This window comes from Eublepharis macularius, chromosome 7, assembly GCF_028583425.1.
Source record: "Eublepharis macularius isolate TG4126 chromosome 7, MPM_Emac_v1.0, whole genome shotgun sequence".
Taxonomy (NCBI): Eukaryota; Metazoa; Chordata; class Lepidosauria; order Squamata; family Eublepharidae; genus Eublepharis; species Eublepharis macularius.
The window spans coordinates 74072664-74088094 of record NC_072796.1 but is presented as its reverse complement, the minus strand read 5'-3'; the positions used below and the strand labels follow the sequence as shown (position 1 = coordinate 74088094).

At 40.6% G+C, this 15431-nt stretch overlaps 1 protein-coding gene across 1 annotated transcript in view; it reads right to left on the bottom strand.

Moving 5' to 3' along the window:
- Positions 1 to 508: 508 nt before the first annotated feature.
- MIB1 (MIB E3 ubiquitin protein ligase 1) overlaps positions 509 to 15431 on the bottom strand; it is a 73098-nt gene continuing 58175 nt past the window's right edge. Inside the window, exons 20-21 of the mRNA XM_054984597.1 lie at positions 12152 to 12252; positions 509 to 7122 (exon numbers count right to left, since the gene is read on the bottom strand). Coding sequence (XP_054840572.1) covers positions 6982 to 7122; positions 12152 to 12252 — 242 coding nt within the window. The 3' untranslated portion in view covers positions 509 to 6981. The remainder of the gene's footprint in view (positions 7123 to 12151; positions 12253 to 15431) is intronic.

Below are 15431 nucleotides of genomic sequence, written 5' to 3'. Positions count from 1 at the left end.
ACTCCTGTTCTAGGGTGACGGAAAGAAAATGAGATCTCAAAGGCTGATCCCTTAAACCTGGGTAATGTTTGGTCTGTACCAGTTCTCTAGCTACTACTTAATAGTCACAGAAAAAGAAATGCACGTCTTACAAGACACAGGTCTGGATCCAAATGTGCATTTCTGTTACTAGTTGTGCTAGTGAAATGGCACTTTATTAGCATAGAATGGCAATTTTTGCTGATTCCCAGCTTCTACTGCAGCCCCCTACACACACACACCCGTTTGTGAGGGTTCTTTGTTACTCCAGGACCAATGCTGCAGGAGAAGTCCCATTCTGTGAGTTTCAACCTGTTTACAAGTAATTTGGATCAAATCCATTATAAAAGAATTATATATATTGTGTTAATGTAATGTACAGTAAGATGTGGCTGTGGTACATAAGCAGCTCTTTTGGATCAGTAATTTCGTAATTGAATAGTTAAGTACAGTAACAGTAACTTAGCAGACACAATTCATGACAAGCATATTCAAATTGGTAAATATTTGAACTATATTATGGTAGCTCATTCACGCATCTATCTAGTTTGAGAAAAATCACACTGAAATAATCATACAAATTTTATTAATATAGTACATGGTTTTGTATTCAAAGGCTTAGAATTTATTTAGAACTAAGCATTTCTAATCAAAGCAGTTATGTAAAGCTATTAGCAATACAGAAATTAACTACATCTGCATAAACAAATTAAATTTAATCTAATACTGTCATATCAACCTACAGTTGAAATATGTTTCATTATCCAAGAAGTAAACACATTTTAGAAATCCTAGACAGCACTCTCATATCTAGGAAACATTTAGTAGGACTGCAATATATTTTAAGAAGTGTACAATGAACCTCACTAAGTTGCATTAAAAAAAAAGTGCTTATGATCAAATGCAAGGGCTGGTTCAAGAACATAACCCGCGGCCTCGAACTAGAGCTGAAAATCAGTCCAGGACTTTCTGCTAGTTCAGTAACAGAAATCAATGCAACTTTGCTAACAAAGCTGGAAACCTTTTCACACTTAAGTTGGAAAGGGACACAGACTAATGGGCAGGGAGATCAGGACTGGAGATTATACATGTGACATTCCTACAGCCTTTCTAGATTGTTAATGAGCCTGTTCAACTAAATCTTTTCATATAGGTGTAGAATTTGGAACATTGTTCTTCACATTTCAACAATAACCACCCTAATGTTGCAGTAATGTTCAGACAAATCATATGAAGTGAAAAATTTAGAAATGCGCGCACACAAAAACTTAGCACTAAGGTAATACGTTCTGAGCTAGTTCATGCTATATAGACAATAGCCTTAAGGATAGAACTATACATTACTTCAGTTCCAAATTGTTTATTGAATTAAGTGAATGGGGTGTAGGAGTTACATTTTCTAGCAAGTATCAGTTGGAAGTACTTATATTTCCTACAGTTACTACTTTCTCCTCTAAAGCTTTCCGACAGGCAGGAGTCTAACACTGAAAAAGTAACCTGAGGAAAAGCAGTCTGAGGCAAAGGACAGCAGTAAAAAGCCGCAGCAGAGGGAGAATTAAGCATTTCCTTGCCACTTCTCTCAAAACACCACCAGGTTATTCAGGAAAGGTTGTTAGCAGATGAAATGTGCAGTTCTTCTCTATGTGCATGTAAAAATGTTGTGAATGTATGAAAGCTCCCAGAACTTTGGAGTTGCTGTCAGTTCAAGAGTTTGCCAAGGCACTAAAGGCATTAAGTCTCACATAATCCTATTAATGTGAAGGTGTTTCATAGCCCTGAGTGATGTTTCATAGTTATTAAAATTACAGTTGGCACTAAAATGCTAACGTTGGCAAAAGAAATGTATTAAAATAATACAATTATTTTAGGAAACTGCAAGAATGAGTAGTACTATTAACAGGATTTACAAGATTCATTCACATGCAGCAGCAGCAGCAGAAAGGGAGACGTGGTTTGTCAGAAAATAAAGGGAACACAGGAGGGGAGAGGGACATCTAGGGGAAAAAACCGAGTTCAACTATGGGAAGGTTCTTCTATGCAGCACTCGGACTAAAGACTTGGGCAATCAATTTAGGCAGTGGGCAGTAGGCCTATCACCTTTGCATTCAGAGGCAAACATTTTACACTGATGTAGTAGCTATGATAATTACTTACGATTCTTGGTGTTTCTACACAACACTGTAGCAACATAACTGAAATGACAACAATGTAGCTTTAATTTAAAGAGGATCCCTACCACCACCTAAGGCAAATAGGAATTTCTTTAATATATAATACTGCCAACTAGGAGGTAATGCTAGTTTAATGCCACTTATCAGTCCAAATGGGCTGAAACTATACTAACTTAGAAGCTAATATAACCTATAGTGGCTATGTTGCACTGCCATCTAAACCAAGAAAAGCCCAACGAGTATCTGAACCAGTTAATAGCTGAACACATTTAAGGTAATGCCTTTAAACTTTTAGCATGATAGTTAGGGTATGATCCTCAAAGAATACTGGTCCACAATCCTAATTTATTTCATCAAGTCTTGTAAAAATAACCCAAGCAAAAGCTGCATTCCAGTGATTAACTGAGATGGCACAGTAGCATTGCTTGTCAGATTGCACTCATCTATATGTAGAGTTTTGTAAATGTACTGTTGTGGCACATAGAACTCTTCCTTTCAAGCAATGTGCGTGTGGGGGATCTTAACTGAAATATAGGAGTAAATCTGTGAAGGCTGCAGACATCCATGAGATCCTTCACCCATTACAAATTGCTAGACAGGAACTATCGTCCTAATGATAGTCAATATCGTCATACATAAATTGCACGCAGTCATATGTCAGTCCTATATAAGAACCACAAACACTTCTCATTAGGCAAGAAACTCTAACATTTGTTATCCAAATCTAACAGTAATTCGTGTAAGAATACTCACACATTTTCCTTCTTGCTGAATTTCTACTTGAATAAATCTTAGGACTAGTTTCTACAAGAATTAAATTGAAGCACTCTTTTTAATAGTTTAGTTCTGCTTACCCATGTTCATATAAATGAAGTGTTCCAAGCTAGCCAAATGCACGTGTTTTTCCAGCATTAAGAAACATTACAAAATGAGATACCCACATGCATACATAACTCCATACTGGTAGTTCTATTCAAACATATGTTGGACAAATACGTTGTAAAAGTTTACACCCACATTGTCCCTTTAGTCATTTATTCGTTTGGTTTTGCTCTATATGTCTTGTGAGCCACAATCTCAAGACTGAAGATTTAAAATTAAGTTAAAAATGTTTATATACAGGCATTCACTTTGAATTTGAACCTCTGGTCTACACTTAATCAGGTCTTCGAGAAGGATTAATTTTAACTATTATTGAAATGTTTCTCTGTTCATGTTGAAAGGTTCTCTCTATAGGTTTAGAAACAGAGATGATTTTCCAGTTCCAGGTCATCTTTATATAAAGCGTATTTTCTATTCTGGTAGCATCAGTCTTACTATAGTGACACTAGCTGCATGGGACAAATACAAAGGGAAACAGATTTTGTGTAGCAATGTAAAATTCAAAATTAGAAGAAACTACCCATTAATTTAGAGGTATATACACAGGCCCCACTGCTGCCTCCGAGATGGTAAAACAGCAAGTAGAGTACAGGGTCTAAATAACAGCTTAATGGCCTTACCATCCCAGCAGCTCCCTAAAGCACTGTACTGATGATTCAGTCAAGTAGCAGCCTCTGTAACTCATCCATCCTCAACACCAACAGCAGAAGAGCCGAGGGACGAATAACACAGCCTCTGCACTGCAGAGGCTCTGGGGTATACCATAGGAAGAAGCAATGATGGGAATATTTCCAGCTGCTTAAGTGCACAACTTCTCTTTTCACCCTCTGGCTGTGAAGTAGTGACAGCATCCAAATCCATTTCTGTGGCCTCTTGAATTATTTTAGTGTTCGTTTGTGCAACTTATGGTGCAGGCACAGTACAAAGGAGGGGGAGCAAAAAAAGAGCAAATTGGTGGTTAGACAGGCTCACAACCCTTATGGGATTGAATACATTATCTGGAGACTCTAGGTTTTTTCTTAGATGACCTTTCACTGTAAGTGGAGGCTCCAAGAATGGTTCTCTCATCAGGATTATACCCACACTTTTTAATGTGAGGATAACAATAATGTAGTTCCCCATAGACTTCTGCCTCAGATTTATATTTACACTTTTTAATAGAAGTTTAAAGTCAAGTCTTAGCATCTGCTTCCATTTACGATCAAGTTTTAACAAAAGTACACATTAAATTAAGAAAAACTTCAAACAGTGTAGTGTTTTCTGTTCATTAAAGGATGTTACAGTAAATTGTTCTTTACAAAGTAAACAGAATGGCATAAATAGCATCAAAGCCACAAAAAAACTAGACTTCCAAACCACTAATTGGAACATGTATCATTTATTCGACTAGATTTGAACTCTATTCAGTGCCTCATGCCTCCTTTTAAACATCAAATAAATTTAGTCTTCTGCTGGCAAGATTATTCAGGTTTTTAAAATGTTGGCAGCAATAAGGGAGGTGTACAGAACAAAACTGAATGGGAACTTTGAATTTTCCAGTTGTATTAAAATATTTTAATACAAATATGCAAACACTTATTTTAATGGAGTTCTGATCATTCTAATAGCTGAAATCTTATAAGGGCTTTAAGGCTTTAGAAAGGTAATTGTATCATTTAAAAAGAATGCTTTACTGTTACCTATTCTATTAAAAATGTTCTTGTGCTTATGTATGTATGCCAGTTATTTAAAGAGATGCCCCAAGGAAACAATTACTGGTAACTTCTCTATTGAAAATGTTTTGATTTGGAAATCAAGCACCTCACACTCAGTTTTAACAGATTTATACTCCCAGTACACATTTACCATACAGTTATGAACATAAAACTTAAGGTCAAATTAGAGATTACATCTGCCATGAATCAGGTTGGAGTTTCCCAACTCATCTGAGACAGATGGAATGTCAGGAAACTAGTATTCCCAGGTTCTCTGGGGATGAATTCGGTTCAGGAGCATCGTGCAGAAGGCAGGAGGAACTTCAGCCCCTGCTGAAATCTGTGCATGTGGAGACCCACAGCAAGTCAAAAATTCCCCCTCCTTTCAGTATCTTGGCTCATAGAGAAGTCTGAAGCTCCTTCTGCCCCTGCACTGCACTCCTGAGCGGAATCAGGTCCCAGGATTTGGGAATGTTAGTTATAAATCCTTATTCAGAAGTAAATCCAACCAACATCAATCGAACTTATTCCTAAATCTGTATAGTCCATGAATTATCAGACATACTCATTTAATGATCACATTCAATTAAAATATGATCAGCTTAAAGTATCTGTTTGTACCTAGCTACTTCAGAAAATGAGGTCTTTAAAAACTTGGTTTGGAAATAGACTACTGATTTATGGAGCATTAAGCCATTCTGTTACTACATGATGAGTATATACTTTGGGTTGGACCCAAAGATCGTTTTCTGCTGGCATACAGCACTTCTGTCAGCAGAACAGAACTTCTGCCATCTACTGCAGCCCACTGAGCTGCATGAAATGATATTCATGGGAGATAAGAGATGCTCAAGAACTGTAAGGGAGTGAAGCGGGAGTCTACAGTGGGAGGGAAAAATCAGTAACATTTGTTCTCCCCCTCTCAATTGGCAGAAATGACCTCTGGATCCAACCCCATGTCTATCCCCCCAACACACACACCACACCACACACACACCTACACCTTATGCCAGTTTCTGTTAATGGTGCTCATCATAAAAGGTCAATTAAAAATTAAAATATCAAGCAACATTTCTAAATGAGCAGACTACATCCACCATATACAGCATCTTCCTCCAAGTAACATCCCTCCTGAAGTAAATTTAACAGGAATAAAATTACTAGTTATAAAAAAGCAATTTCTCCAGTATTCCTTTATATGCTTATAATAATTTATCTAAAATGGGGCTAAATACAAAGACATAGCTATCCCTTATTACTCCAAGAATTAAGGGTTTTTTTCCTGCAGTCAATATGATGTACTGTCCTCTGTAATACTGGTTCCTCTGCTGAAGGATTTAGGCTGAGATCCAAAAAAAAAAAAAAAAACCAAAAAACCACCCACCCCAGGCATGCAAGGAGTTTACTTGTAAGCCTTGGATTTACTCTTTTTATTACTGGCAGCAGTGTGTACTATGCAAAACTACATCTGGAATTTCCTCACCTTTGGAAACAGGTTGTCAGACGGCTAATTCTAGAAGTACTTTGAACCCCACAGTATATGTGGTGCACACTGGGCAGTGCTTGTGATCAACCGGTTTTTGGTTTGTTTTTTTAAAGTCCTATTCCCCTTCAAATTAATTTGGAACAATTATATACTACATATATTTGTAGTATATGTAGTACTAATATACTATTATACTACATAAAATTACAGATTTTAGAACCAATGTGAAACACTGAAAGCACTGCTTGTGCTAATTATTTTACTCCTGTACTTAGATGTTGCAATTTACTACTGACACCACTATGAAAAATCTTAAATACAATTTAGAGAATAAAAAACTGCTTATACATGAAAGCTACTGACAGTATAAAAACTAACATGTCTGATATCAGAGTTCACACATACAAAATAAAATTACCATGACAGTAAATCAAGATTGTCCCTTTAACATAAAGGGGTAGGAAAAAGGTAAGACATATATAAGGAAAAAACTACTTGGTTAATTAATCTAACCTTGGTCTAGGTTTCTTGACAAATAGTAGAGGTTGGCCACTCAAATACTGATCTGTGTTGAAACTGCCGGTTTCTAAGCACTTACATTGCAGCACACTTATTCTGTAGCATTAGAAATGTTTTCCTGACAGCCTTCAAAGATGCCACTAAAGCTTATGGAAACTCAATGAGTTCGATTTACTAACATGACATGGTACAAGGAAGAGACACTTTATTTTTAATACAAAAGAATCCTTCGTTCAATAGCTTTTCGACAGATAGGACATTCACTCATTCGATCACCACAAAGTTGACATGTTCCATGTCCGCAAAGAAAGATCATATTCTTCAAACGGTCCAAACACACAGGACACATAGTCTGTAAGAGACAAACAAGTAACTGAATTACCTGGAGAAAAAACAAAGAATCTTAGATATTCTAGATTTAAATATCAGACTGGAAACATTACAAATAAATTCCAAAGACTGTTCAATATCTCCCTGAAAATTCAACAGCTTAGACAGACAATAACGCTTTAGTATTCCACATGCATTCTTAGTATTCCTGACAACACCAATGAAAATGTAGGTCCATATTACCCGCTGTGATGGACAGGACTGGCTCCAGCTCTGCCTCTCCTGAGAGACAAGTGCTGAGGGAAGGCAGCAGAGGGAGATAACTGATTCCAAATCTATTCCATTACATTGAAGCATTCTCTGTTTAACTCCAGTTTGTTTATTAGTTTAAAATCCATTCACTCCTATGTTCCATCTTATAAATAATTTGTTTATTTAATCCTGGCTGGCTTGAAATTGTTGGCTGAGGGAAAATATCTTACACACAGCCCTCAAACACTCTGGTCACATTAAATGGATCAAGCTTAAATGGCAGCAGTGTATATATTGGGAAAGTAACCTCTAAGTTCCCTTTCCCCCAATAGCCCTGGGCTGTAACTGGGTGAGGAGAGGAATATACAGGGAATTGGCTACCTGTATGTCTGGCGGAGCCTCTGGAAGAGGAGGGGACCCTGTGTGCTGCCTAAACCCAGCTTGTTCCTGGACCATTATATCATCCTGCTCCAACCACGATGTAAATTTTCCCAGGAGATGTTTAGCATAAAGCTTACTGATGACACTTAGTAAACTTATAGGCCTGTAATTGGCAGGATCTTTTCTACTACCTTTTTTATAAAAGGGAACTACCACAGCCATTCCCCAATCATTTGGGATCCTTCCCGTTGCATCAATATAAGAAAACAAGTGTGCTAAAAAAGGGGCCCACCAATCAGTATTTTCTTTCAGAAATTCAGGGGAAATACCATCAAAACCTGGAGACTTGCCCCTTTTAAGCTGGCCAATAAGCGATGACACCTCTTTTAACGAAACCAGGGGCCACAATGGTAAATCATTAAATACTGTGGGCGCAAGAGGAGAAGGGGGAGCATCATTATACATATTTTGAAAATAGGAGACCCAACTATCCGGTGAGATAAATGATTCCGTAAAGGAAGTCTTATTTCACCCTTGACCTGAGACCATACTCCAAAATAAAGCTGAGTTTTTTTCTTTGGCCGCTTGAATTAAAGCCCTCCAAGATTCCTTGGCATATTCCTTCTTTTTTAGCTTGATTAAGTACTTATAAATTCTTTTCTTTTCTATTAGAGTTAGGTAAGCATCTGAGTCCTTCCCGTCATATTGGCTAACATAGTTGACATATGCTTGGGAGAGCACCTTTTTTGCCTCCAAGCAATCTCTATCGGACCATGGTTTTGACTTGAAGGGCTTTTTGCCACTCTGGTCTCGCTCCTTTAACAGAAGGGGTGTGAACTTCCTAATAAGGTCTGCATAAAAAATAAGTGGGTCCTCTTTTAAGCTTAAATTTGTACAGGCAACTGCATAGCTTTGAAGATCCTCTGCTGCCAGAATTTCTTTTAACTGACTATCCAAACAGCTTGACCACCTAACACGGCATCTCTGTAGTTCTAAACCGGTCACCTGAGTTGGATAGCGGGTGTTGAGATATAACTCCTGAGAGAGACCCGATATATGCAGACATAAAGGGAGATGGTCTCCATCCAAATGGGGTAAAATTTTAAAACTCTTAACCCTGGATAGAAGGGACGTACATACTAACATGTAATCTAAAGTACTAGCTGAAACCCCCGACATATAAGTAAATCTACTGGGGTAATCATCTGTGGTGGAACCATTTAGAACTTGTAGATTTGTCTTAAATATTAATTTGGCCAAACAAGACCCTGCGTAATTAAATCATCTATCTTTGAAAGATCTGGGCAACAATAAGTTTTCAGGCCCCTCCTCTTGATCTCTATAGGATAGTTTAAATTTAGCATTCAGGGAGGGATCATCAGGTCCTCTATGTTACTTTCATTTGTCCCTATAATTAAAGGCAAAATCCTAACTTATTCTTTATTATTACATTTCTATAATTATCAATAGACTACTCTTATTCTATCAGAACCCCCCTAATTCCAGATAGATTTGATTTTAAATTTCCCCCATTCTATAAGCAGTTTCACCTAAGTTTATCTCATAACTTCCTTATCAATCTATTTATTTCCACCATATACAACAGTTTAGATCCAATCTTCAACCTATTACAATTTGTTTCTTAAACCAGTTACATATATTTAACTTCAATCCCTTAAATAGCACTTCTATCTTAAGACTAACTTATTCCTTCAAATAATTCCATCTGTAGTTTCCATATCTTTTACAAATAAATTTTACTTTTACGTTTTCCCAGCCCATAAAAAGAATTTTATTTAAATTTTATTCTCATTTTCTTATCACTTAGTTTATTTAACTCTACATTTAACATTTTCCAATTTGTTCATTTATCTTACATTATTAATTTATTCCTTTAACTCTACATTTTAACCATAAATTCAATCCCCTAGGAAACTTTGTAGCTTAAAGCTAAAAGCTTAGTCCTTTAGGTAATTCCCACTTGTAACTTGAATCTTGTATTGGTGTCTCTTTTCCAGGTTTTCTCTTTCACTTGAACAATATTATCACTTGGTAAATTCTTCTGTTGTACATAACTGGAGTTGATTCTGTATTTCATATTTGTTGTTGACTCTTCTGATTGCTTCTTTAAAAGTTCTGCCAAAACTTCAATCATTTGTTCCTGCACACTCTGCGTTGTTTCTCCCAGCATATCGCGATTTCCCTGCTTAATGCCTGTAGCTTTGTACTCAATTTCTGCCACACGATCTTGCAATACTTGTTCTTCAACTTTAAAACTCGATGTCAAATTGGTGTTTTTTTGCTCCCTCTCTTGAGCTATCTGCTTTGTTACTTGTAGGTCATTCTTCACCTCCTCTTCTGCTTTTAGTAAATCCTTTGTTTTTGATCAAGCTTTCTTCGATTTTCTGCATAGATTGGCTCAATCCTTCATAGCCCTCTGTAACTTTTTCCCCCAGCGATTCTATAGCCGTTCCTATGGCAACCTGCCATTCCTTCTCTACTTTCTTCATGCTTCTACACTAGATTCTTCCCCGCCCCAGATATCTTTTTTATCTTTTATTTTTAATATCCAGACTACTTTAATCTCACCAGATATCGGGCGGAGAGTCTCTATGGTAGCTTGCTTCGTCCTTTTCCCTTCTGGAATGGTGGGTACCCGCTTCCTTTTGTCCTCTCGTTGCTATATCTCGCGTTGTTTCTTTTGTTTTCCTCCCGAGGTCTTCTTTGCTGTTTACTTCCTTCTTGCTCTCCAGATTAAGCCTCTCTAGGTGGTGTCACTCGCTGTTCTTGCATTCTATCCTCTTGCGATGTTTGCTCCGCAGCTTCTCCACCTCCTCCCCTTTTCCCACTGCCGGTTATCTCTCTCCAAACCGCAGGTATGTGTAAACAAAAATTATTTTCACTTCTTTTATACTTTATAGTCTATCGAATTTCAATTTTTCCTTCAAAATGCCTTGCTCCTTTCCTGTTCTATCAGCTCAGTCCACAATTTTAACTTTTGATTAAATTTCTCTTCTCGTTTTAAGTCCAAAAGCAAGATAAAGATCTTTTACCTCAATTTGTTCCGTTTGAGTCTTTCGTGCTGTTTCTTTCGTTTCCAATTGGCCAAATCTGCTTCTGAAGCTTGGTTTCTGGCGACCTTATGCCAAACAAATGACTCAAAGAGTACTGCAGAGATTTTAGCTCGCCCTTCTCCGAGGGGACCTCAAGGCGATGAGGAAAATCCTATGTCCAGGACCTCCCCCACCGCCGAGATCGCTCACTCTCCAGACTCGTAGCGTTCTAGCTCCTCTTCTACCTGTAGAGGAGTAGCAACAGGTGATCTAAGCACCTGGCCTGCCCAAAACAGTCACTCTTGATGGTCCAGCTCCCTAGGCCACGTCAGGTCGCCATTAGCCAAACCGGAAGTCTCCCCTCTGCCATCCATCCTTCACTCCTAGATAATTTCTGGCATATTCTCCTGCATTAGTATAATCTAGGCCATCTGGCTTGTGGCATGACCAGAACCATGGGGGAAGAGTTAAGTTTCCAAATTCATTAATCTTCCCCTATGTGTTGTCCCTTACATTGTGCTATTGCTGCTCTTCAGTTTTAATGTCACTTTCTGCCTTTTTTCAGAAACTAGGCTTAGAATTTTGCAGAATTTATGAGTCTCAACCTAAACAGGATCTCTGAGTAACCTCAAGCATCTTAGGTCTATGTCTGTGCCTTACAGAGGTGGGGTTGAGAGAACGGATATGAATGGATGGGGCTGTGTGGCTAGTTGTGGCAAATGCTTAAAACTTGCCCCTAGTCTTCCTTGTCTGTCTTAATGTTGCTATTTGAAATGAAGATCATAGTAAAAGGCCTCTTTGACTTGATGGTTGCTAGCCCTTGCTGGATCCCAGAAAAAGGTCTTCAACAGGGAAACAGGTTTAGTGGGACAACCTGAGAGAGGTCTTGATTTTCAGAAAACTGTTAAAATAATTTTGAAACGCAGGGGCAGAAATTTTCCCAGAGTTGACTGTTCTCCTGCCTTAGACAGGAGAAAATGTGTTCATTGATTTGAAACCTTGAGTATTTGCACAGATTTTTAATGCACATTAAAACAAAAATCACAAGCCTTAGGTATTAATCCTGTATTCTCACTTGTAAAGGTGAATGAATTAAAGTATAAAGTACATTATATCAATTTCCTGGAAACCATAAAAGTATGGATTTTTATGGAAAAGTATTGTTTCTTGTGACCTTTCTCCACTTTTTACCCAACTATTCTCTACATATTTATTTTTTGACATGGAGAAAATATGATACTAAGATATTCTGCAGTTGGTAACTGTAGATGAGCGCATCATATACAATGGAGTACAGCGATATAACTACATCAAATAAAGTATGAACCTTCATATTTGTCATACAAGCAAATTTGTATTCTTTACCTGTTCCTTTATGTCCTGCAATTGCTGCTGCAACTTTTGTACATCAGCATTGACATTGGTATTGTCTTTGTCCTTCTGAAGAACTGGAATGTTTCCACTTGCTACACAACGCAGAAAAGGGAAAATTGTAATGCAACGTTCAGAAAACTAGTTTTAAAATATCCTAAACTATGAATTGCACAGCAATGTATAAATTACATAATTCTGTATGAACATGTTTATAAATTACAACTGAAAAATAAGACTACATCAATATGACTTACTATAGTTCAATATATGTAGTGGGTACTGTAAATATGTATAAATACATTCTTTTAAAAGTCAGTAAAATAAAAATCTGTCAACTTTTTTCCCACATAAGAGCTTGACTACTGGTTCTTCTGGGCATTTCAGCAGTATCTGATATCATTGCCCTTGGGCAACCTGCCTAGATTGGACTTGCATTAATATCAATATTTTCTTGAAGGAAAATCCCACAAGGTGCGGCTGAGGGGTTTCTGATCACATATACACACCCCGAATGCCACAAGGTTCCATTTTATCCCCCATACTGCTTAAAATCTACATGAAGCTACAGGGATAAATGTGGGGATTTCAAATCCAAGAGGCAATGGAACCCCTTGCACCAAGGAGTTAGACTGCTACTGTCTCTCCAGGCATACTGAAGAAAACCTTTGAATATTTTTAGCTTGCATCATTTGAGAGGAAGGATTCTCTGAAAAGCTGTTTTTACAATGTGTTTTAAGGTTTTTAAAAAATATTCTTGTGGTTTTATTTTTTGGTGTTTTGTAAGCTGCCTTAGGGATCTTTTTTTTTAACAGAGAAAGAGGCATACATGTAGCTCATCAAATAAGCACGTTTTAATCACTGGAAAACTGAGTTAAGACTAGACATGGGCACGAACAGCATTACGAACGGAAAAAACCAACGAACAGGCCGCTCAGCTGCTCGTAAATGAGCCATTCGTGAGGCACCATTCCAGCCAAATAGGTGGTTGTCGCAAGCCTTGTTTGTTGCGCTCGGTCGCTGTTCGGGAAGCTAGACACTCAGGCGCCTTCAATCAATTGCCTTGGCAACGGAGGGAGGGACTGCCTGAACTCTGTCTGCACTCCCTCTGTTGCCCCGGACACCCCAATCAAAGCTCAACTTAGCTTGATGGGCAGGTCTTCTTTCCAAGCGTGGAGCTGCAAAATCGGTTACAATTGGTAACGTGGGAGCAGACACCAGGGGGAGGAAGGGAGAAGGGGGGGTGTTCTGTGGCCATGGGAACTCCAATCTCATCCCTGCAAACCCTGTTAGGCAGTTCTGACTGCCAACCACAGACCTTCTCCATGAGACGTCTGCTTATAAAAGGGCACTGTGGTCCCAGTTCTGGCTTTCACTTTCAGCAAGCACTGGAGTGGGACAGAGCTGTTGATAGCCTTTTGGGAGAGAGAGTGGAAGAGTGCAATGGAGCTGGGCTTTTTTCTGTGTGGGGTGGATGGGATAGGGAGCTATCCCCTTTGGTTCCAGGGCTGCTGCCAGGCCCTGGGGCCAAGCTCAGTGGGCACCTCGGCTGAGGGCTCACCCTGACTATTATTATCAGTATCCGCGACGGCAGGAAGGCGGTTGGTGTCTGGTGGTGTAGCCCAAACTGTTGTGAGTAGTGCCCATACTGCCTGCACAGGTGAGGTGTCTCAGAGCGGTGTGGAACTGCTCTGCCCCCCTTATTTCTTGGGGCTGCTAGTCCCTCTTTCTACCTCTCCCTCTGTGGAACCACTCTGACCCTTATGAACGACCTCTCCTGTCCTGCCCATCCCCTTCTTTCTGCGAAGGCAGGACAGCGGGTCATGTCAGCCGCTACTTCACGAGGGACTATCATGTAACAGCTCCCTCCTTGGTCACGAGGGACAGCTCGGCTGCGATTGCACAGCCGATTATACTGTATAGGGATACAGCACAGTTGCACAGCGTGGTGGCTCCCCTGTCAACGGGACTGACTGGACCCTTTTGAGCCGGGGGGAATGTGTCCTGTGACTCCCGTCCTTTCCTCAAAGGCAGGAAGGTGGGCGATGGCAGCTGCTTCCGCTGCCCTATTGCTTCTTCTCCCTCTCTGGGACCACTCCAACCCCTTCCAACTACCTCTCGCTTGGGAGCTTTCCAGTTCCCTGTCTACACCTCTCCCTCCCAGGTACTGCCACGAGTCTCTTCCCAACGACTTGCACTGCCTCGTCCCCTCCTTTCCGTAAAAGGCCCGGAGGTGGTTGATGCCAGCAGCCACTGACGGATCGGGGTCTTCCAGGCCCTGTCGCAGGATCTTTCAGGTGTGGCTCGTCGCTGTGCCCAGAACCCTTTGGTCCCCCTCTCCCACCCTGACCACTTCATGTTCCCTCTTTCCTCCTCTCCCTCTTGGGTACTGCCGCGAGTTCCTTCCCCATCACTTGCACCACCCCGTCCCCTCCTTTCCGTGACAGCAGGGAGGTGGTTGATGCCAGCAGCTACTGATTCACCGTCTTCCCGTCCCCCTCGCAGGATCTTCCAGGCGTGGCTTGTCGCCACGACCGGAACCCCTTGGTCTCCCTCTCTGACCACCCGGCGGCTGCAGTCGTCACCCACCTTGCTGCGTAAGCAGGTAAGTGTCCGCCTCCATCTCGGAGGCCTGGCGGGCCGGCACATGGGGGGTGCTGCTGGCAAGCAGCCAGACCCCCCCCCCGCCCCCAAGAGGGGAGGCGGCCCGCCACTGCCTCCCTGAGCCCACCAGGCCCAGCTGCTGCAGTCCTCACCCACCTTGCTGCGTAAGCAGATAAGTGTCCGCCTCTGACCTGAAGGGCAGCACATGGGGGGGGGGTGCTGCCGGAAAGTGGCCAGACCCCCCGCCCCCAAGAGGGGAGGCAGCCCACCACCGCCTCCCTGAGCCCGCCAGGCCCGGTGGCCACAGTCCTCACCCACCTTACTGTAAGCAGGAGGGTGCCTATCTCTACTCTTCCTGGGTCCAGAGTAGATTTCTGTAGGCGTGTAGTAGACACAGCACTGCCCAATTCAAGGCAGAATTTATCACCCCCTTTCTCAGGGAAGCATTTACTGCTTCCTGGACCCAGTCTGCCAGACCTCAACCCCCCCCCCCCGAATTTAAACAGCTAGGTGGAGCAATAGTAGTACAAGCAGGTGATAGGTCTCAAACTTCCAAGAAACCTGCCCATATTCTCAGACTGGAGAAGCTGAAAGTTATCCCACACATTGGATAAATCAGCACCCTGGGACCATCTGATCCTGTCACACCTAATATAGAGTCCAAGTTGGA